The 22,500-nt window shown below is 26.6% G+C and overlaps 6 protein-coding genes across 36 annotated transcripts in view; 2 read left to right on the plus strand and 4 right to left on the minus strand.

Annotated features, from left to right (window-relative positions):
* The window catches only part of LOC124431103 (BUB3-interacting and GLEBS motif-containing protein ZNF207), a 10,739-nt gene extending 9,657 nt beyond the window's left edge, over positions 1–1,082 (minus strand). For 2 of the 5 annotated variants that reach the window (XR_006943911.1, XM_046978544.1), the window contains exons 1-3: positions 881–1,080; positions 302–428; positions 1–199 (exon numbers count right to left, since the gene is read on the minus strand). The exon at positions 1–199 is cut by the window's left edge and continues 166 nt beyond it. Coding sequence is in view for 3 of the 5 variants with exons in the window: in XM_046978544.1 (XP_046834500.1) it covers positions 1–199; positions 302–428; positions 881–921 (367 nt within the window). In the remaining 2 variants the exon portion in view is untranslated. Of the gene's footprint in view, positions 200–301; positions 429–880 lie in introns of all 5 variants that reach the window. The other 3 variants (XR_006943912.1, XM_046978545.1, XM_046978546.1) reach the window with 2 other exon arrangements.
* Positions 1,083–1,395: 313 nt separating this feature from the next.
* Positions 1,396–4,232, minus strand: LOC124431107 (zinc finger protein 33B-like). Its single transcript, XM_046978559.1, has 6 exons — positions 3,431–4,232; positions 2,733–2,925; positions 2,511–2,650; positions 2,284–2,446; positions 1,943–2,197; positions 1,396–1,852 (listed from the first exon to the last, which is right to left on the minus strand). The coding sequence occupies exons 1-6, from the start codon at positions 3,508–3,510 to the stop codon at positions 1,721–1,723; spliced, it is 963 nt and encodes a 320-aa protein (XP_046834515.1). The 5' UTR covers positions 3,511–4,232; the 3' UTR covers positions 1,396–1,720.
* A 175-nt stretch (positions 4,233–4,407) lies between these two features.
* On the minus strand, positions 4,408–6,779 carry LOC124431106 (protein deltex). Its single transcript, XM_046978557.1, has 6 exons — positions 6,296–6,779; positions 5,936–6,128; positions 5,609–5,875; positions 5,247–5,535; positions 4,849–5,167; positions 4,408–4,751 (listed from the first exon to the last, which is right to left on the minus strand). The coding sequence occupies exons 1-6, from the start codon at positions 6,463–6,465 to the stop codon at positions 4,430–4,432; spliced, it is 1,560 nt and encodes a 519-aa protein (XP_046834513.1). The 5' UTR covers positions 6,466–6,779; the 3' UTR covers positions 4,408–4,429.
* Positions 6,780–7,318: 539 nt separating this feature from the next.
* LOC124431117 (ubiquitin carboxyl-terminal hydrolase 30 homolog) lies at positions 7,319–10,787 on the plus strand. Of its 2 annotated transcripts, XM_046978584.1 has the most exons (6): positions 7,324–7,979; positions 8,149–8,307; positions 8,415–8,578; positions 8,673–9,080; positions 9,195–9,533; positions 9,608–10,787. In XM_046978584.1, the coding sequence occupies exons 1-6, from the start codon at positions 7,877–7,879 to the stop codon at positions 9,860–9,862; spliced, it is 1,428 nt and encodes a 475-aa protein (XP_046834540.1). In that variant the 5' UTR covers positions 7,324–7,876; the 3' UTR covers positions 9,863–10,787. The 2 variants fall into 2 exon arrangements, with proteins under 2 accessions (XP_046834541.1, XP_046834540.1); XM_046978585.1 differs by lacking the exon at positions 8,149–8,307 and having other exon boundaries at positions 7,319–7,979.
* Positions 10,788–12,245: 1,458 nt separating this feature from the next.
* Positions 12,246–15,694, plus strand: LOC124430965 (mRNA export factor GLE1). Its single transcript, XM_046978239.1, has 8 exons — positions 12,246–12,569; positions 12,797–13,096; positions 13,215–13,664; positions 13,761–13,851; positions 13,941–14,330; positions 14,418–14,722; positions 14,799–15,177; positions 15,304–15,694. Exons 1-8 carry the CDS (start codon positions 12,537–12,539, stop codon positions 15,564–15,566), a joined length of 2,211 nt encoding a protein of 736 aa, XP_046834195.1. The 5' UTR covers positions 12,246–12,536; the 3' UTR covers positions 15,567–15,694.
* A 115-nt stretch (positions 15,695–15,809) lies between these two features.
* Positions 15,810–21,567, minus strand: LOC124430966 (proteoglycan 4-like). 26 transcript variants are annotated; one of them, XM_046978241.1, is made up of 23 exons: positions 21,279–21,558; positions 20,780–20,854; positions 20,231–20,577; positions 20,004–20,060; positions 19,811–19,873; positions 19,623–19,685; positions 19,441–19,503; positions 19,254–19,316; positions 19,063–19,125; positions 18,841–18,903; positions 18,681–18,743; positions 18,400–18,462; positions 18,240–18,299; positions 18,055–18,117; positions 17,889–17,951; positions 17,729–17,791; positions 17,578–17,640; positions 17,378–17,440; positions 17,059–17,287; positions 16,762–16,904; positions 16,544–16,673; positions 16,270–16,452; positions 15,810–16,097 (listed from the first exon to the last, which is right to left on the minus strand). In XM_046978241.1, exons 3-23 carry the CDS (start codon positions 20,552–20,554, stop codon positions 15,931–15,933), a joined length of 2,112 nt encoding a protein of 703 aa, XP_046834197.1. In that variant the 5' UTR covers positions 20,555–20,577; positions 20,780–20,854; positions 21,279–21,558; the 3' UTR covers positions 15,810–15,930. The 26 variants fall into 26 exon arrangements, with proteins under 26 accessions (XP_046834197.1, XP_046834196.1, XP_046834198.1 ...); XM_046978240.1 differs by lacking the exon at positions 20,780–20,854 and having other exon boundaries at positions 21,279–21,567; XM_046978242.1 differs by lacking the exon at positions 20,780–20,854 and having other exon boundaries at positions 16,768–16,904; positions 21,279–21,565.
* Between the last annotated feature and the right edge of the window lie 933 nt (positions 21,568–22,500).

Here is a 22,500-nt window from a genome sequence, read left to right on the forward strand (position 1 = left end):
ATAAACCTTCAGGCTTTGCCTTCTTTTGTACAGGCTCATCTTCTCCAGAACTAGGTGAACCAGGTCTACCACCATTTCGTTGTCTTTCATGCTCTTTAGCATCATTTGGTGGGATTCCTTCCATTCCATATATTTCTATTTCAATGTTGCTACGATTTGGCAAAGAGTTAGGTACTTTATCTATTGCTTCTTTGTGTACCTATAATAGGAAGTGTAATAATAACATATAGATATATAATATAAAATATAGTCAATAAATATAAATGGAAATAGAACAATCCTATATAAAATGTTACATTACCTGCATACAATGTATACTAAGTCCTGGTCCCGTATATAATTTCTTATGACAAATGTGGCACTTGAAGTGTTTTGCCTTTTGATGTTGAATAAGAATTTTTTCATCTTCAAATTCTCTATTGCAATACCTTAATGAAAAATTAAGTTAAAGAAAGTACAGTGTGTATATAATGCAATGTCAATTAATTAAATGCATTGAATTTTTTCAATAGGCATAATAACAATTAAAGAAACATTTATGATAAAATAACACTTCACGGGACGATTTGAATTATTATCGAATTTTAACCTTTTTACGACGTACATTTTATTTAATATACGTATATTGATTTCTACAAGAGGACTGTGTATTAGTCTTACGCGTATATCATCTTTACATTATATGGAGATACTCGTTCTTTTCTATATTTACGATGTAATACGATTAACATCATAAAATACTTGACAATTTGAAAGAAATTTAATATAAATATATAATCAGTATCTTTATTTCGTCTAATAGTCACAGATATACCAACGCGATCCAAAAATATAATTACGTAAAATACTTCTCGATGAAAATTTATTTCATAAAGGATACCAACACCATGGTCTCGACTGCTTCTTCTTTTTACGTCCCATATTCTATTTTTTCTAATCAAAAACTTAAAAGAAGCACAAATATGTTAAATACGCTAGGCAACTACGTGGTAAGAACTCGATCCGCACACCAGCAATACACACGCGTAAAAACCGATAACAGAAAATGGCGCCAGCATCTTTTCCGTATACAGCGGAAGTCAGTGTAACCAATCAATGAAAATAAAAGTCTTCGTAAGCTTCGTTTTATATATCGCTTTCTTTTTTTTTTTTTTTTATGATTTTTAATCAATTAATTTTAAGAGTAACGTAACAATGACGATGATGAATTAAATAATTCTTGTTAACAAAAAATTCTTCCCCATAACCACAATGTTATTTGTCATTTAAATTTTATTCAATTCACATTCTTAGAACTTAACGATATATATATATATATATATATATATATATATATATATATATATATATATATAAACAATTTATAAAGATACAAATATGTGACTTTGTGCATAATATTAAAAAATGAGTGAAAGAGCGATCAATATGATTAAAACATTCGTTATTATTTACAATATGGACGCTATTATCGAAAAGTACGATTTTAATGTTATATATTAATATAAATAAAATATGACGTATTATATTATGATAATGATTATTATCTACACATGTATTTACATACACAAAGAAATTTTCAATAATAGAAATTAACGAGAATAAAGTTATACCTACATAAATATAATATAAATGGTGGACTGCAATGATTGTTAATAAAAATTCAATATTTGCAAATATTTCTAAATAATAAAGGGACTTTAAAAGTAGAGGAAGACCTCTGTTAGCTAGAAAGTCTTTGTTTTAATGGTAGATCACTTTCAGAATCGCTTGAATCATTAGCACCGGCGAGATCATTATGGGATGATAAATATTCTTCTCTTTTAGATTTGTTTAGCCTTTGTATTTTTTCTTGCTAGAATATTTAATTAAAATTTTTTTTTTTTGTTATATAAATTGATATAGCGTGTATTAATTAATATAAAACAGATTCATTTGTGATTACCTTCGCCCAATGTTTTGCTGGCCTCTTTGATATATTAGTTTTGGGAACATATCTATTAGCTACTGCTTCGACCCTTCTAATATCAAAATCTTGATCAATTTTTGTAACAGTCTGTAGTCTCTGTTCTTCCGATGTTACATATAAATCATTCGGTTGATGATAACTATTGTGAACGTCATATGCTTTTTTACTACAAAATAATGCAGCACAAACTGTACACTTAATGAGATCTTCTGGTACTGCCTCTCTTTCTTCCTATTATTGAACAAACATTAGATTTAAATTATTGTACCATAAGATTTTTATTACACCCTTTTAATTTTATATATCATATTATTTACTTGAGTATGAGCTCGTTCCAAATGTTGTTGTAAATTAAATTTTATAACATACTCTACGCCACACAAATGACAATAATAAACACTCAAAGCATCATTCATCGAATTGACTTTAATTTTATTGCTTGGTGGTGGTGTAGCAATTGGTTGAAATAAATGCACCATCCTATATAATAAAAAAATATATATTTTTTATATATTTATTAATACTTAAAACAATAATAATTTACCTTTTATGTATGGAACGATAATGATAGTCCAAAGCTTTTTTATTATAAAATATCACGTCGCAATCCTCACACTTTTTATGCTCATCTTTATTTTCTCTTTCGATGGAATCATGCGATGCCTGATGATTATCTCTATGAGTCTAACATAAAATAATATTCTTATATTAGATTAGAACTTTAAAAGAATAAAGTCAAAAATGATAAAATATATTTATTTGTTACTTTTAATGGAAATTGCATGCCACAATAGTGACAATAGAATTTTGTTGGTGAATTCGAATGGACTTTAAACCTATGTCTGATCGTTGCAGTTACGCTGTCAAATGATTGTCCGCACATATCACACTTGGTATCTCCATTTTTATTATTTCTAACAGGACGTCCACGAGTATCTATTTCTTTATTTGCATGTTTTCTAAAAGCAAATTATATATATATCTTTGAACATCTATATAACTTTCAAACTTTTTCTGTTAGAATATCATTTCTAATTTCTTTTTTTTTTCTTTTTTTTCTTTTTTTTGTTATAAACCACATACACCATTTATATTTGATAAAACTTCAGCTCATATTATACTTTTCCTTTTTTTTTTTTTTGTTTTTTTCAAAATTATCTTTTAATCTTAAAAATATATAAATAATGATGTAAATATGTCATGTATATAATAACCTCAAATCAAAACAAAACTATGATTGAAGAACACAATGAGAGTAATACTCAATCGGTAACATAGTTTATTGTAGTGATAAAAATAAGAAGAAATAATATAAAATATTTCTTATAACAGACATATGAGCAATAATTTCTTTCTTAAATTGTTTATAAAAATAACGCAAATAAATTTGTTCTATAACTTCATGGACAGTCAAGATCCGTTGATTTTGTTTATAATGAGAAATATAAAATTTGACATGAATACCTAAAATGTTCCTGTAATCCTTCTTTGGAATCTAATTTTGAATCACAGAGAACACACTTATGCTGCCCCTTAGCACTCATTTGGGCGCGAATTTTTGTTCTAAAAAGAACATCGGAACTACTTCAATTGTAACGATGCGAAACGATACGATTATGCCTTCTGCATTTCTGTGTATATACGTTGAATAAAAAATTAAACCACTTTAGAAATTTCTTGGAGAATATTTACTTCTTTTTTTTCTCGCTGTTATATAAATGAACTCTCCAAAATATTTTTGCACGTAATAAATAAAATATTTTCTAAGAATTTACGTTGTAGAGAAAAATCAATTTTCAGCCATTTTAATTATCTTGAAAGTCGCGCCATCTATCTAAAAGGAATACAAAAATTTCCCACACAATAGAATAAAAAATTAAATACTTACAAACCTATAAAATTCATGTAAATGTATATGTTTATATATATATATATATATATATATGCATATATATATGTGTGTGTATATATATATATATATTTCTTTATCTTTTTTTTTTTTTGAAGGTACATATAAACTTCAAATAACATTAATAATTCAAAGCAATATACATGTGTTACAATGAAAAACCTATAAATAAAATTATATTCAACAATATTATATAAAGTTAAACTTTTTTCGACCAGATCTTTCCTCCTGCTTATAAAATATTTGCCAATTATATAAACAAAAAACAAAAAGAAATATATAAAATAATATTATATAAATATATAATTATATATCTTAAATAATTTCACTTGACGAGAAATAAAATTTAACATTTCCTTGCTTGGCTCGGAATAATTTAAAATTATTATAATAATGTTTATATATTAGAAACCGCAATTTTTTTTTTTTTCCTTTTTTTTGTGTAAATTTTGGCTCCAAGACTTTGTATAAAAATATTTTTCATGTAACATAATTTCATTCAGATCTGCTCGTAGTATTTGAATACACGTTCTATAATGTAACTTTAATATATATTATCCATCTGTTACACCTTGAGCTGCCAACTCTGCTAGAGTTCTTTCGAGGTAACTTGTGTCAGGATAACCATGACCAGACGTAGATGGACCTAATTCAGTCTTATGATGAATCTCATTCCATGTTATTACATCTTCACGCCCGGTAGTAATAGATCGTCCAATTGTGAATATCAGTCTTCGTTCAAATGCAATTTGTAACAGTCTTAATACTCTACGACCTAAATTATTATCTGGTAAATAACAAACTCTTGGAAAACCAACGGCATAATATGCTTGGCCAGGATTTGGATGTTCTGATCCTTGAACTCCAGATGGAATGCTAATGTATGATATAGAAAAATTAATATCTATGTACACAATTGATTCTTGTTTTATAAAATACAAAAGAAATTAAAAATCTTTTATTTTTAACTTACTCGTATGTTATTTGTATTGTATTAGTTTTTGGGAAACCAGGTAAAGATCTTGGTATCCTTGTCCAGTTCATAGTACCTGGTGGTTGATTACCCCTTTTTTCTCCATATATTAATCTACACACTGGACATTGTATGTACATAGGTGGTTGTTGACAACTGAGCATTGCATTTAAACATGCTAAATGTAATCTATGTTTGCAACGAGTTAATTCTACTGTCAGAGGTTCAGGACTGCCTAAACATACAGGACATGAATCGGAATCATCACTTTCAACTACTTTTACATACTGAGATATTACATCCGTTGTTGTATCTACACCTAAAATAAAAATCATTATTTATTATTAATCATAAATTATTAAAGAATTCATTAATTCATTCAGTGAATCACAACATACCAAAATTAGATTCTTTGAATGCATCATCACTTCCCATACTGCTGTCTAGCAAATCCACAGGATTTTCATGGCTCAAATATGTTGATACAGTATCAACGCTAGGTCTACGACCGCTCTTTGTACTACTGGAATCTACGTCCAAAACGCTGTCCCATGTTTTTGTTTTATCAGGAGTTTCAACAGTTGTAATGGAATCATTATTGTCAATGTTATGCTTGTTACTAAATATGTTAAAATTATTTAATATAACTCTTGCAATATTCGAAGGGCCTGTATCTCCACTTTTGCTCTGTAAGATATAGAATTAAATGTATAAAATTGAAAGATTAAAATGAATATAATGATAAAATGTATAAACTTACTTTTTTATTGTTCTTTTTGCTGCTACTATTAGATGTTTTCTTATGGATCATTTTACTTGAACTTTTAACAGTCACAGAAGCACCTTTTTTTCCAGTAGCAATTTGTAATTCTTCTAGGGCAACTTTAACCAATGGATAAGGAGCTTGTTGAACACGACGAATAGGTCTTACATATCCGGTACAACAACGAACTTGAGTAAGATTACAAAAATTGATGATATATGGAAAACCTAAATAAGTCTTAGAAACATCAATAGTCTTGTCACCCTAAAATTCAAAATGATATATACAACTATCCTACCTCATATTAATCTAGCTTATGCTTACACGTGCCCAGGCTTCTTCAATAAGACACTGTACTTCCATATCATAAGTATGCCAATCATCAGTATCTCCAGCCCATTCCCATTTGGCACCTTTCCCTGCTGGCGATACAGGATGATAAAATTTTCTTCTTACATTATGCGTCTCATCTCCATCATCACTGCATTGCATCTTGGTCTTCAAATTGATATAATACCTGATATAAGTTAGAAACATATAAAGTATGTTGCTAACGATTGACAATGAGAGAACAAATATCTGATTTAAAATGTTACATATTTGAGTTAATATATATGTATATATATATATATATTTTTTTTTTTTTTTTGATGAAAGAAAAACAAATTGTAAAATGAATGAAACCTTTCCAAATTAGGATCGGCATCGTTTAGGAAGACCCTTGTAAGTTTTTTACAATGAGCTCTTTCAAGGTGTTGAGACACTGCTGGGCTATAAGGTCTCCATCGTCCATGACGATTTTCCCATTCCCAAACTACTACTGCATGACCGTGTTCTTGCCCGTGACCGTTCATCTTTACATTTAGGAATTTCACACGCACACGTTACGCACACTATTGCAATAGTAACGTGGGAACATTTTCAAGTTTCCCACGACCACTTTACGACGATATTACTCGCAGTACTTATGGGATATTTTCTTTAAAAGATAAAAATTTATTGCAAAAAAAAAAAAAATCACCACAAATATTTTAATCCGATAAACGTCTCAGAAACATTTTACGACTTCTTAATGTCGACGTTAAAAAAAAAAATGCTAAAAAGAAAAAAAAATTAGACGTTCATCCCGTTTGCAAACCAATCGAACATAAAACCACAAAACGGTCAGTGTGGTTCTACTTACATAAAAACTAGAATGCGGTTTCAACGCCATCTGAGAAGAAAAATGGCTGACATGTGTACGTGAAACTAATCGAAATATACGTATACCAAGTATTATACTATTTTTATTATGTTTATTAAAATAATAAAAAAGGAGTACACACGTACAAACAATTTCTAAGCTTTAATTTATATTTCATACAATTCTAACGATTACGCGAACGAAAAATGAAGTAATCGAAAATTCGCGCCATTTGAAGATCATATGATTTAGTCACGTGATAACACTGTCGAAATCGATAAACAAATTTCCTCGAATCAAAATTACTCGAATATAATAATAATTAAATCTGTTGAGATTCAGTTGAAATGTCCTATTACTCTTTTTTTTGTTTTTTTTTTTGTTTTTTTTTTGTTTTTGTATTATAAGAATAACCGGAATTTTTCTTAAATAAATATCTTCATTAAATTCGTCGTTTCGTGTTAAGAAAAAAAAAAAAAAAAAAAAAAAAAAAAAAAATAAAAGTTTTGAATTTCATATATAATATTTATAAATATTTCGCAGTAATGACGCGATATTTATGTTAATTTAATTATAAATGCTTGATATTAGTGAAGTTTCATTAAAATATATCGGTAATGTTGGTATCATTGCATAAGCACCATCGGACTGCACGTCGTACTTGTTCTTAATTAACGCCGAATATCTTAAAGGTTCAAAAGGATTGTTTTAATTTCAGAAGAATATCATTATATTTGAAATAATATGTGAACGATTAAAATAATATGAACGTTTTATTCATTCGAAGAAAGAATTATCATCTCGTGACACATAATACATTCATAATAAAAAGTAACCGAGAGTGAATAGAACAGAAAATTTTGAAGGAGATTTATTCATTATATTGTTGTAAAGTTAATGGAAAAAAAAAAGAAAAAAAAAAAAAAATAAATAAATAAAAATAAAAATAAAAAGAAAACAGTTCTTTTGAATATGTGTATTAATGTAACGAATTTGATGTCGATAGACGCAATTATAACATCTAAATTAAATTAAAGGAAAGTATAATATTTGTAAAAATTGCGTATTTCCGTGAATCAAAGATGATGGATGTCGACAAAATTGCCTTGTTTGCCGGTATGGGACTTGCTGTAGCAGTTGGAGCATTTGTATTATGGGGTCCATCTCCTAAACCTAGAAGAAGAGGTAATTTACTTTTATAAGTGAAGGTCAATATATATATATGTATATATATATATATATATGTATATATATATATGTATATATATATATAATAACATTATCGTTATTTATCAAGACATTTTAATAAGATTTTATTTATTTTTATATTTATAACTTATTAAATGTTATGTAGGTAAAGTGGTTGGCATTAGTAATCTAGGATATACTTGCTTTTTAAATTCCTTGTTACAAGCATTAGCCGCTTGTCCAACTTTAATCACATGGCTTCAAAGGCAACGAGAGAAGAACGAAAAGTGCAATTTTACCACTGCTTTGCTTTCAGTCTTTGAAAGTACGATGTAATGTTTAATATATTACAATAAATATTATCCATTGATAAATATTTCATTGTATATTTTATATAAATTGTTTAAAATATACGATAATGTACTTTGATAGAAATCAATGGTCATACTGATGACTTATATGGAGATGTAACACCTATTGAGATAATAACTACCCTTGGTTCTCAATGGAGCTTTGCTCCTGGTTATCAAGATGCTCATGAATTATTTCACATACTTCTAAATGCATTACAGTCAGAAATTCAACCCATTAACAGAGTATGGATATTAATTATTTATAATGAAATATTGTACGAATAATATATCAAATATAAAGAAGAATAACAATTATAAAATTATATCATTTTTACAGCGAGGTTGTCTGTCAGATGCATTACCTAGAAATCCTTTAGTTGTGGCAGATCTCAAGGGTTCAGGAGAACCAATAGGTCTTCGAAGTGTATCATGCAATGATATAGTATCCGCTGAAAGAAATCCTAATTCTATGCATGGATTTGATACAAATTGTAACAATCATATGACAATATCTACACCTTCTATATCATCTCATATACCTTCAGAATATAAGCCTGGTAAAATCCTGGATAGATCTTCAGAAATGTTATCGCAGCATAAGAGATATGACGCAGAAAATGATGAGCCAATATGGAATTATCTATGTGAAGTATCTTTAATTAATATGCCACCTATATGGAATGAAGTACATCCATTTTCTGGATTATTAACTAGTCAATTACAATGTATTAATTGCAATTGGAAGGTTGGTTGGAATTACTTATAAATATTTTCTAATATTTCTTTTTATTCTATTTTATTTTATCTCACTTTATCACTTTTATTGATACCATTATTATAATTATCATTTCCCTTTTAGTCCCCCGTACGTTATGATAAACTTGAAAGTATTTCATTGCCGTTACCTGCTCTCGGTTCAGTTCTTCAATGGAAACAACATACTCTTATTGAATTATTTTCACGTTTTGTGAGCAGTGAAATTGTTCATGATGTAGAATGTGATGGTTGTGCATCTCGTTGTGATGCCGTTAAAACTCTTACTCTTGGAAAATTGCCTAAATGCTTATGTATACATATACCAAGAACTACATGGAGCTCATCTGGGATGCCAATTAAGAGAGATGATCCTGTTGTTTTTTCTGATACATTAGTATTAGATCCATTTACTTTTATAGAAGCAAAGAAAAGACTTGCAAAAGTAAGTGTAATCTTTTCTTAAGAAAGAAGATGAACGATAAATATAATAAATATTATATAATTTATATTTTTTAGGGAGATGCACAAGCAATGTTGCTTCTTACAAATCAACGGTCAACCTACGGTAAACACAAGTATCAACTTCAAGCTGTTGTAGAACATCGTGGACCTGTAGATGCTGGTCATTTTGTATGTTATAGACGGGGAACTAGACCTGATCGATGGCTTTATACATCGGATTCAACTGTCGAAAATACATCTTTGACAGATGTACTTTGTGCCAGTCCTTATCTTCTTTTTTATGAACGAATTCATGAATTGCATGCATAGTTAGGAACAAATTAAATCTGAGGTTGTTAATGAATTTATGGTGATTCTTATTCGAATTTTTATATAATCATTCCTCTAGTAAATTCATTCATTTTTGGGTCCAGTATAATCATAGGAATGAAATCATTGTTAAGAAATCCTTTAATTTTTTAAAGGTATAAGTTGAATCACCATTGTGCCATAATTCTTATTAGAATCAACATATTATCTTTCGACATTTTTTAATAGATCTCAAAGTATTTACATTTAATTTGAAATAAACCATAAAAGGGAATATAAATGTTTATGTAATATGTCGATAATGTATATTTTCATTATGAAATAGTACAGATTACATGACTATAATAATTAACAAATATTTATAGTTTATCAGAAGCTTCATTCCTAAAATTAGAAATTTTCATAAATAGAGATTGCGTTCGACAGTCTTAATATGGTATTTAAAGCAAGAAAATACGAATACAGAGATTATAGAAGGAAAAAAAAAATAGATATACATTCGGATGCATGATTCATAAAATATAATGCCTTCTGTGCAATTGTCGTAAAACATACAATGCTAAGGCTTAATTAATGTAACTATTAAAACTAAATTGTGCCAAATAAATGCACATTTTGTATAATACCATATAATGTAAAAAATTATGCCCTCTGCAATTAGTAAGAATACTACATTTTACAATATCCATTATTTAGTTCAAGATTTAGACATAAATTTTCAAAAAGACTTTATGAAATTATGAACTAAAAATGCAAGCAAGGAATGGATGTATAAGCTTGTGCAAATTATACTTTATACAATAGATAATATGGAAATGAACTAATATTTTGATTTTTATAAAAAAAAGGAATAATATATAAGTATATATTCATTAATTATTATTTTTCATCAGGTGATCAACAAAATCTTGATTTTAGTCACAAATTTATATACTTTATATACATTTGTCCATAGAATTCTAATATAATCAATCTATTTATTTTTGCAAATATTATTAGAAATTTATATATTATTAATACTTTAATATACAGTCAGAATTTATATATATATATATATATAAAATATGAACTTATATGTATATATATAACTTATATATATATATTACTTATATATATATATAAAAGATGTCTCGACTATATACTTGAATGATTTCAGTATTAATTAAAAATTGTCAAGATTGTTTTACAGTTCGAAAAAAAAAAATAGAATTAATTTTACAAATACAATAGTAGAATATTACAATTTCACAAATGTAACAGACGAACTTTAAGTTTACTATAAAACATATATTGATTTTTATTAATAATCGTAAAGAGAAATTCATATAATTTTATAATGATACGTGTAAAATATGTTTTCTTATTTCAACTGGCTGGTTATCGACATAGACAAAAAAAGAAAAGAAAAGAAAAGAACAAGCAAAATGTGGGGGAAAAAAAGGAAAAAGTAAAAATAAAAAAATAATAATAATAAAAATAATTATTACTATGAGCGATATACAATTTTTCCTTTTTCTTTTTTTCTTTTTTTTTTTCTTTTTTAATCTTTTCCAATAAATAATTTATGTACCTTTTTATTGTTATTCTATTGATTTTTCAGCCATGTAATTTTTGACCTGTACTATTTAAATATCCAACCCCATAAGAGTGATTCGCTTGTACTACTTAAATATCTTATCATATACTGGCGGTTGATTTGTATTACTTAAAATATCTGATCATATACGTGGAATTGACTTGTATTACTTAAAAATGTTCACCTACTACTAAACAATATTACTAATACATATAGGTTTAAGAAAATTTCAGTAAATTATTAAAATTCAATGACTACAAATTCAATGTACTTTCAATTATCTTATTTTCATTGTATAAATTTTTTTCATTATAGATATAAACTTGTATTAAATTTTTTGATATATACATATATATTATATTAGTGATTATAATAATATACAGATTATGCAGGGTAGTATATATAATAATGTAGTTTCTAATTATAATAAAAACTTTATATATATAGGAGATGAAATCCCATTTAGAGAACGTATACACTATTAAAATAAAATATAGAAAATGAAAATTATATAATATTTATTTTTGGCGAAAGACTTTTACCTTATCTTTTGTAAAAATAAATCCTGAAACAATATACAACAGACTGGATATAATAATGAAGTATTGTTTAAAAATTTACAAAATAAATACATATATATATATATATATAAAATTTTTGTATGAAAGTTAAATTTAAAAATATAACGTAAGTAAAAAATACGTATCGACCAATTGTATAATAGCATCGTTATGATTGGTCAACAGAAAGATTCATTCTGATTGGCTGATTTCCATTACCAATGTACATACATATAACAAAACACTTCGTGTAGTTGGTTAGTGTGTTTTTGTTGTGTGTCATGCAAGAAAGTTGACTAAAGGTATAAGCTATCTGAACATTATGTTATATTTATATAAAAAAGAATTAACCGTTTTATCGGTTACACAATGACAAAATGTGAACAATTTTTTAAATCTTTCGTAACGATGTATGAATTGTATGAGTGATTGAAATGTACATAAATTTACTTATATGTATATTCCATTTATAAATTATTATAATTAAATTCTTTAGATTTATAAAGTTTATTTGGAGCAATATTATATAAATATAAGAATGCCACTCTCTAATAGTAATAAAGAAGATATGGTAAATATAGAAAAATCAAATCATTCATTACTTTAGATAGGTTAAGTCAAACAATTTCCATTCATTTTATCTTTTATTGCACAATGTATTGGTAAAAAATAAAAAAAAATACATTGTATAAGTAATATTTATAATTTAAAATTCGTTCTGTACTAAGTAATATAGATAATAATAATAATATATATTAATATAATATAATAATAATATATATGTATATACACATGTAGGAACCAAATATGAGTGATATAAGTGCAGACTTTGCTTGTCTAAAAGTATCTGCTTTAGGAAAAGTTTCGCGTATATCCGGTGAAATCGATCGGATTACGATTGGTCCTAATTCAGATTCAAGCAAGAGTGATTTAAAAAAATTGGAAAATATTGAAAATGAACAAAATTCTTGCAATGTCAAAACACCACAGAAAACTATGGATGAATGGAACAATAAGATTTCAACACAGAGTGGTATTATATTTTCAATAAAAAAGATATTATTGGAAGAGGAGTTACAAAGAAGAGAGAAAGTCAGGGTAAATTTTTTTTATAAATAATACATGCAATAGAATGGTATTATTATTTTAATAAGATAATTTAAAAGGAATTAAACGATATAATGTTAATCATTATTATTATTATTATATTTTGTAGAAAGAAGTACAGCGTAAATGGCAACACATGGAAGAGAATGGAACTGCTATACAGAAACATATTTCCCTTTCGCGTTCGAATATGGCACAAGAAAGAGAGCGCAAAAGTGCACAAAAATATGCCGATATATTAGCCGAGGAGGAACGTATCGCGGAACAAGAAGAAATAAGGAGAAAACACGAGCAACAGTTACACGCTCAAAGAGCTCAAGAACAAAATGAAAAGATGAAACGTGATATGGAGGAATGTAGAAGGAAATTGAAAGAGAAGGAAGAATTGATAAAAAAGATAGTTATTCTTAGGCACGAATTTGAAGTTAAATATTATGACATTGTAATTCTATCCAAAAATTTTAAAGACAAAAATGCTATAGCAAATTTTTTTATTATGCATTCGGTCGTTCTAAAACAACTCCATCGACAAATTGAATCTTTGGATGAAAAAATTAAGGTATTAGTAATATAATTGTTATAAATATATATACGCGATATAATTTTTTATTTTCATTATCTTTTACTTATCTATATCCATTTAAATTTAAAATAGAAAGGAGATTTGGCGCCTACAGATCTTTATAGCGCAGAAACAGCGGTACAACAGATAGGTGAAATTTTATCCTCGTTAAAGGTAGAATTAGGTATGTATTTTTTATTATTAACAATTACAATTATATTCTAAGATATTAATAATAATCAAATGAAAATATCAATGTACTTGTACTTTCAGATAGGATAACTGCTGAGAAGATAATTCCAGTGTCGAATGCAAATGTACAAAGTACAGAATTGATTCAGAAAGAACAATCCAAGTCAGAAGAAGTTGTAAAAATTTATGACGTTTCAACTGCAGATCAAATCAATAACGATAATGTCAACGAAAACGTGGGCAATGATAAAGCTCAAGAGATTGTTCCAGGAAGTGTTCCAGAATCTGTTCCAGAGCCTGTACCAGAGATTGTTCCGGGAACTGTTCCAGAATCTACTCCTGAAACTGTTCCAGAACTAATACCAGAAAATGTTCAAGAAACAGGTCAAACAATAGAAACATCCACAAATCATCAAGGCAATTCTGAAGATACTTCATCAACGTCGACTGTGCCATTACAAGAAATAGAAAGTAAGCATTAAAGTTTCTGTATCAATGAAATATTATTCAATATTATAAAAATTATAATACTTTTTTTTATGCATTATCTTCTTTTAGATAATATATATAAATATGTCGATAAAGAATCATTACAAATATATATTCATAGTCAAGAAATTTTGGAGAATTATGCCAAAAATTATAATGAATTTTCACGATCGCCCAGTACAAAAAAATTTAGGTTCGAGTGTCAAAAGGCAATAAATATTCCTGTAAACGCAATTTCTGTTATTAACGAACAACATCTTAAAGATAAATATGAAAGATTACACAATCTTCTTATTGGAAGATCATCTCCAAATGTAGGACAGCATCCGCAAGGAGCAGCATTTTGTAAAGATGTTTTAGCCAAAAAAATAGTAGTACGTATTTTTAATAGATCTTTTTAATTAATCTTTCGTTTGATTTTTTTTTTAATAAATTTTTATTTAACAACAGAATCAAGGAGAGACACTTGTTTCGAGCAAACCAAAAATGGCATTTGCTATAGCTACAATAATCGTAGCTCTTTGGAACGATCACGGCGATTTTGGTGAATTACTTTTGGCACATTTTCACAAAACTTGTCCCTTTACGGTTCCTGTATTTATGCCGAAAAGAGAAGGACAAACCAATGAAGAATATTTCAAGTCATTGGGTTATAAGTATTTCGAAAATGGAAGTGTAGAAAAACAAGATAAATTTTTGAAAAGGATGTCTGGATTAATGAGATTGTATATTTCTATAACTGTAACATCTCAAAGAAAAGGAATTACGAAGAAACATCCTTATGGTTTACGACATACATGGAGATGGCTTGCAACTGTATTGAATAGTGGTAAAGTTATATAATTTTTTTTTCTTCTATTATTATTATTATTATTATTATTATCATCATCATTATTATTAATTTTAATTTTCAAAGACACAAATATGTTAATCATATATTTATCCATATTTATAGAATCTCAACCAAACACATCAGATCTTCGTGCCACTCTTATTTTGGATGTATTGGAAGTTGCAGGAAATTCACTTTGGAATGTTTATCCTAAACAATTTCATAAGATGTTAATGTTATTAGCTAATGAATATTATCCTCGTATACAAAATACGGATGGTATTAGTGACGGACCATTAGTACGTTTAGAAGAATTCTTAAAAAACACATTAGCAAGGGGTTCTATACCACCTCCAGATGGATATCTTGCTCCTAACTTTTGGTAACTTTTGATAGATAAATTCGTTTTGCGTAATTCTTGTGCATTGTATGTATCATAATTTCTATTTAAAAAGAAAAAAAAAAATAAATAAATAAAATAAAATAAAATAAAATAAAAATAAAAAAAAAAAAACACAAAAAAAGGCAGAAAAAAGTAGAAAAAAAAGAAGAAGAAGAAGAAAACACGAACGAAAAGAACAAAAGTAAGAGAATAAGAAATGAACAGATAATATGCATATGCATAGATCTTGATAATATAACGTTATATTTATTTTATAATATAAAATTTATATGCGTGCTTATTTTTTTCCAACGATAAATGTAGTAAGGTATAGATCATATTTAATACAATGTAAATGAGAGATAAATTCAATAATACGGTCCCCTTTTAATGGCAGACTTAACATCACTAAATTCATAGTAATCTGTGGAATTAACGGCAAAACCTAAGATTCCATAAGATGCTAGTTTCTCCAATCGTTCTGTATCCTCATTACAATTGAGTAGAGAAGACGTTAATTTCCTTACGAGATTATCTGTAAAGAAAAAAAAAAAAAAAAAAAAAGAAAAGAAAAAAAAAAGAAATTGAAAAGAAGAAAAAATAAATGAAAGGAATGAGAAAAACATCAGATATGACATAAGGATGGAAAACAATAATAAAGAGATATAATGCTAGAAATAAGTTTTTCATTTCAACAATTTTCTTACCAGATATATTTTTATTAACCATAATGCGATAAGGCGGTAATGGTCCCAAGCTTGTAACTACACGAAGTGATTCTATGCCTGGCAAAGTATCCTTTTGACACATAATAACAGGAGCTTCCAAAACGCCTACTTCAGCTTGTTTACCGGCGACCATTTGTAAAACAGCTATTTGTGAATTGACATCTGAAAAAAACATAACGTCAAATCCCAATACCTTATTAATTCACAATTTGTACACTACGTGCATATCGTAACACAGTTTATTCATATTAACCTAATGTGTTGCCGAAGAAAGCTGGACCTTCTCCAACAGAATGCAAGTAATTATACAATAGTGTTGTAGCTCCTACTTTTTTAGACCTATCAGGTAATGCACATCTGTGTCCACGCATATCAATGATATCCTATAACATTATACATACATACATATAAAAATTTGTTATATGTTTCAAAGATTTAATAATAGAAATTATCAAAGATTTATCCATTTACTTCAACCTGAGGTGTGAGATCTGAAGCAATGATAACGTCGGCATAAACCAAAGGTGAATTATCCTTATTCAGACGATGTTTAAATATGAAAGATACTGGCAAAAGTTCACCATCTTCCCATTCTTCATTGGCCGACAAAATGGCTGAAATTAATTAAAATAATTGTTACATAATATTGATATATAATATTTCTTTTTATTTTAATAAATAAATATGATATTTTAATAAATAAATATATTTATTAAAATACATAAAATTATTTATAAAAATAAATATATAAGCATTTTATAAATCTACCCATATCAGTGATATTCTTTGGAACTTTTCTATTAGATCTTGGCTCGTATAAAATATTAACAGGCCTTTCTGTTGCAACTTCGATAACCTCGGCCAATAATTCGAAAAGAGAGATTGGTAAGGACGGTACTAAATGTGTAGATAATACGATTGGAGATTCATTGGTTATCGGTGGCATATAGGGTTGACGTATTCTTGGTACAGCAACGTTCGAGGGTTTAAATGATTTCTGTAAAAAAGTATAAAAAATATATGTATATTAATTTTATTGGATTAAAAAAAAAGAAAAAAGAAAAAAAAATGAATCAAGTTGATTTACATTTTTTTCGACGATAAACAATTCCTCTTTCTTCGGAGAAAATCGATCATCTTCTTTTGACTTCTATAAAAAAAGAAAAAAAAGAAACCACAATAATAATAATAATAATAATAATAATAATAATCATGTAAATATGAAAGCCATCAATTTTGTTGAATTAAAAAATAAAAAAAGAAACAAAAAAAAGGGCGATGACCTACATTTTTCTCGACGATCACAAATTCATCTTTCTTCGGGGATGATCGAACTTCTTCCTTTGGTTTCTATAAAACGAAAAAAAAAAATATATATATATATATATAAATATAATTTTATTCAATTTCGAAAAAAATACAAATCAAATTGATTTACATTTTTTTCGTGGGACAAAGATTCATCTTTCTTCAAGGAAGTTTGCAATTCTCCTTTCGGTATCTATAAAAAAGATTTCCATAAAAATATAAATATAATTGTTATCAATAAAATTAGTTGATTAGAAAAAAAAAAAAAGAACTGAATCAATTTGACTAACATTTTTTTGGTGGATCAATGATTCATCTTTCTTCGAAGAAGATCGATCTTCTTCTTTTGGTTTCTATAAAGAAAAAAAAAAAAAGACGAACAAAAAAAGTAATAATAATAATAATGTAAATATGATTGCAAATTTTATTGGATTGAAAAAACAAAAAGAAACGAACACTTTTTTCGAGGATACAAATTTCATCTTTCTTCAAAGATGATCGAAGTTCTTCTTTCGCTATCTATTAAAAAAAAAAAAAAAAAAAAAAGAAAAGAAAAAAAATATCAATAAAAATATAAATATAAAATTTTATTCTATCTAAAAAGAAAAAAAAAAAAGAAAAATATATCGAAATTGACTAACATTTTTTTCGAGAACGGACGATTCATCTTTCTTCGTAGAAGATCGAACTTCTTTTGGTTTCTATAAGGGGAAAAAAAAAAATAATAAAATGTAAATGCGATTATTTTCAATTTTATTTACAAAAAAAAAGAAAAAAAAGAAACGAATGATGTTAACTTACATTTGTTTCGAGGAAAAAATATTCATCTTTCTTCGGGAACGATCGGACTTCTTCTTTAGGTACCTATAAAAAAAATTTTTATGAAAACAAATCTAAACGTCATTAATTTTATTTAATTAAAAAATGAAAAAAAATGGATCAAGAAGACATGGATTTTTTACAATTTAAAAAAAAAAAAAAAAAACAAAAAAGAAAAAAGAACTAATCATAATAACAAAAATATAAATATAATCGTTATCAATTTTATTGGCTTTTGAAATAAATGGATGATGTTAACTTGCATTTTTTTCGACGATTACTAATTCATCTTTCTTCGAAGAAGATAGTACTTCTTCTTTTGGTTTCTATAAAACGAAAAAAAAAATAAATAAAAATATAAATGTGATCGTTACCGAATTTATCGGAGAAAAAAAAAATAAAAAAAGATTGTAGATGATTTACATTTTTTTCAAGGATCAAAGAATCATCTTTTTTCAAAGCAGATGGATTTTCTTCTTTTGGTTTCTATAAAAAAAAAAAATAATATGAAAAAAAAAAAATATATATATATATATATATATTTAGATAACCAGTTTATCGCATTTTATTATATATAATAAAAATGTTAATATGATCGTTGCCAATTTTATTGGATTTTAAATCAAATGAATAATGTTAACTTACATTTTTTTCGTGGAGCAAAGATTCATCTTTCTTCGGAGAAAATCGAACTTCTTCTTTTGGTTTCTATTAAACGAAAAAAATAATAAATAAATAAATAAATAAATAAATAAATAAAATGTCATCTCTAACAATTTTTTTTTTATTGGATTTTGAAACAACTCCAACGAATTAAGTGAATGAAATTAACTTGCATTTTTTTCGAGAGTCACAAATTCATCTTTCTTCGAAGAAGATCGCACGTCTTCTTTTGGTTTCTATAAAACGTGAAAGAAAAATTAATTAATTGATTAAATTAATAAGAATATATGGTATGATCGATATCAATTTTATTGGATTTTGTAACAAATCCGATGAAATAAATGAATTAAATGAACTTGCATTTTTTTCCGGTATCACAATTTCGTCTTTCTTCAAAAAAGGGCAAACTTCATCTTTTGGTTTCTATGATCATGAAAAAAAAAAAAATAATAAAATAAATAAAAATATAAGTGTGATCGTTATCAATTTTATTGGATGTTGAAATAAATCCAATGAAATATAAATGAATTAAATGAACTTGCATTTTTTTCCGGTTTCACAATTTCGTCTTTCTTTAAAAAAGGGCAAACTTCATCTTTTGGTTTCTATGATCATGAAAAAAAAAAAAAAGAAGAAGAATAAAAAATAATAATAATAAAAATATGATCGTTATCACTTTTATTGGACTGAAAAAAAAAAAAGAAATACGAAGCAAATCAAATTGATTTACATTCTTTTCGAGAATCGAACATTCATCTTTCTTCAAAGCAGATCGTTTTTCTTCCTTTGGTTTCTATAAGAAAAAAAAAAAAAAAAAAATGAAAAAAATGTAGATATATAAATTATATATATATATATATATATATACATGATTGTATTAATAATTTTATGGCATTAAAAAAAGGCGAATTGTGATGATTTACATTTTTTTCGACGATCAAAGATTCATCTTTCTTCAAAGCAGGTGGATCTTTTGGTTTCTATAAATAAAAAAAAAATAAAAAAAAAAAAAAAATAAAAAAAAATAAAATAAAATAAAAAAAAAAAATATCGTATTACCAACTTTATGGAATAAAAATTTTGTAATTATGATCGTTATCGTCACGGGGGAAAAAGAAAAAAAGAAAATAAACGAATAAATTGAACTTACATTTTTTTCAAGGATCAAAGATTCATCGTTTTTTGAGGATGATCGATCTTTGTCCGTGGGTTTCTCGATAACAAATTTCTTCTCGACTTTCTTCTCGACCGATTGTTCCAACGTTCTCTTTTCAACTTGTACATCAGTTTTAATAATTTCCTTCGCCGATTGTACTTGTTGTTTTACAACCGGCACATCAACTTTTTCCTTCTCAATGCTCGCTTTACTTGTAGCTTCATTTTTTACTTCATTAAGCAATAATTTTGGATCGTTTAACGTTTCTTCTTTTTTCGATCGAGTCATGATCGGTACATTAGTCCCCGATTTAGACATCGTGACGAGATCAAATATATGATCTATTTAATAAAATAAAAATAATTCTTTTTATAAAATATATATACATAAATATATATATATATTTTTTTTTCTTTTCTTATTATTAAAAAAAAAAAAAAAGCAAAAAAGGAGAGGAAGAAATTCGATAGTAGATTATATTCGTAATAAAAATTAAAATTAAAATAAATTAATATCTACATGAAAATAAATAATTTATATTACTTGAGAAAGATTTCGATCGATTTACGTCGATAATGTAAAATCCGATTTAATCATCATAACGAACGAACATTCGATCTATTTTAATAAAATAAAAGTTGATTATTTTTTATTTTATATATTATATATAAACACACACACACACACACACACACACACACATATATATATATATATATATAAACAAAATAGATAAAAAAAGATAATGATTTTTATACATATATATACATATACATATATAGATTAATTAGCGAAACAGATATAACTCTCTTGTGTTCGAGAGAAAAAAAAAAAAAAAAAGAGTAGAAAAAAAAGACCTATCAATGTCAAGGAATGTTAACGTTTATAACATTTTTAAAAATGATAATAAGAAAATTTTCATTACTTGAATAAATTCGATCCAATAGATTTATCTGTTAGATCGTAATATATACAAAATGGAAAATAATAAATCTTAATGTATTAATTTTTACTTATTCAAATTGCAATATTATATACTTACCGGTATCCTTACGTCAGTGACCGATGAAAACGTTGCGATTTCTGTTCGATGTCGGAACTGTTACTCAATAATAACGATCAAACGAAATCGAGAGGAGAGATACTTTGACACTTGTGCGCGCGCATATCCAAACAGATAGATAATAATATCCAATAATAATATCCAAATGTAACATCTATTAATCTCGAAGAAAATAGTCCTTTGGTAGCGTCGATGTTCTACGGTCGAACGATTGATTATCTTCAGTTGTTTGCCGCGTGATGGCCTCGTGTTCCAAACCAGCCACTCTCTTTCTCACTCTTTCTATCTATCAAATTACGACGTTTGATATTCCGAGCGAAAATTTTTCATACTTTGTACTCGGACTTTATCAACCTCTTCCCTGCCCCATTCACATGAAAGTATATAAAAATCTTTATTATGTACACTTGTTGATATTTCCTTCATACTTTTTTTTCTTTCTCCTTCTCGTACGTTCCAAACGTGTCATCATTTTTCTATCGCTGGAAAGAAGGGAGAGAGAGAGAGAGAGAGAGAGAGAGAAAACACGTGCGCGAAAATAACATGATTATTAATTTTTATTTAGTTTTTTTCTTTTTTTTTTCTTTTTTTTTTTTTTCTTTCTTAATGCGAATAAAAACGAAAAAAAATCTCAATGTTATTCCGTTGCTTTATTAAATAGAAAAATAAATAAGTGACATATATTTCGTCGATATATTACCGACCGTAGTAAAAAAAAATCCTGTTTATTTAGATTTTATCTTTACGTTTCTTTTCTCCTATTTTTCTTTTTCTTTTTCTTTCTTCTCATTAATGCAAATTATAAATGTAAGAGAATTTAACGTTTGCAATAATGCTTTTTTGAATTTAATTTTTATTTGTCCTCCCTTCATTTCAATACGAATGAAAATTAATGAGAACTCGAAATTTTTTTCTTATCTGTCCTTCTTTCATAATCTTAAAAATACTAAAGTGACCGAACTATCATCGATATGTTATCTCATATCGTATTTTATTTTATTTTATTTTATTTCTTTTTTTCTTTTTTTTTTTACTTTTTTATTTTTATTTATTTATTATTTTTTTTTTTTTTTTTTGATTCTTATTTATTCTCATTTTCTAATTGATATGAGTAGAAACGAAAGAGAACTTTGTTTTTATTTCTTTTATTTTCCGAATTTGAAAATATGAAAATAAGAAAATATATCGTCGACATGTTACC

Source organism: Vespa crabro, chromosome 20 (genome assembly GCF_910589235.1).
Source record: "Vespa crabro chromosome 20, iyVesCrab1.2, whole genome shotgun sequence".
Lineage (NCBI taxonomy): Eukaryota > Metazoa > Arthropoda > Insecta > Hymenoptera > Vespidae > Vespa > Vespa crabro.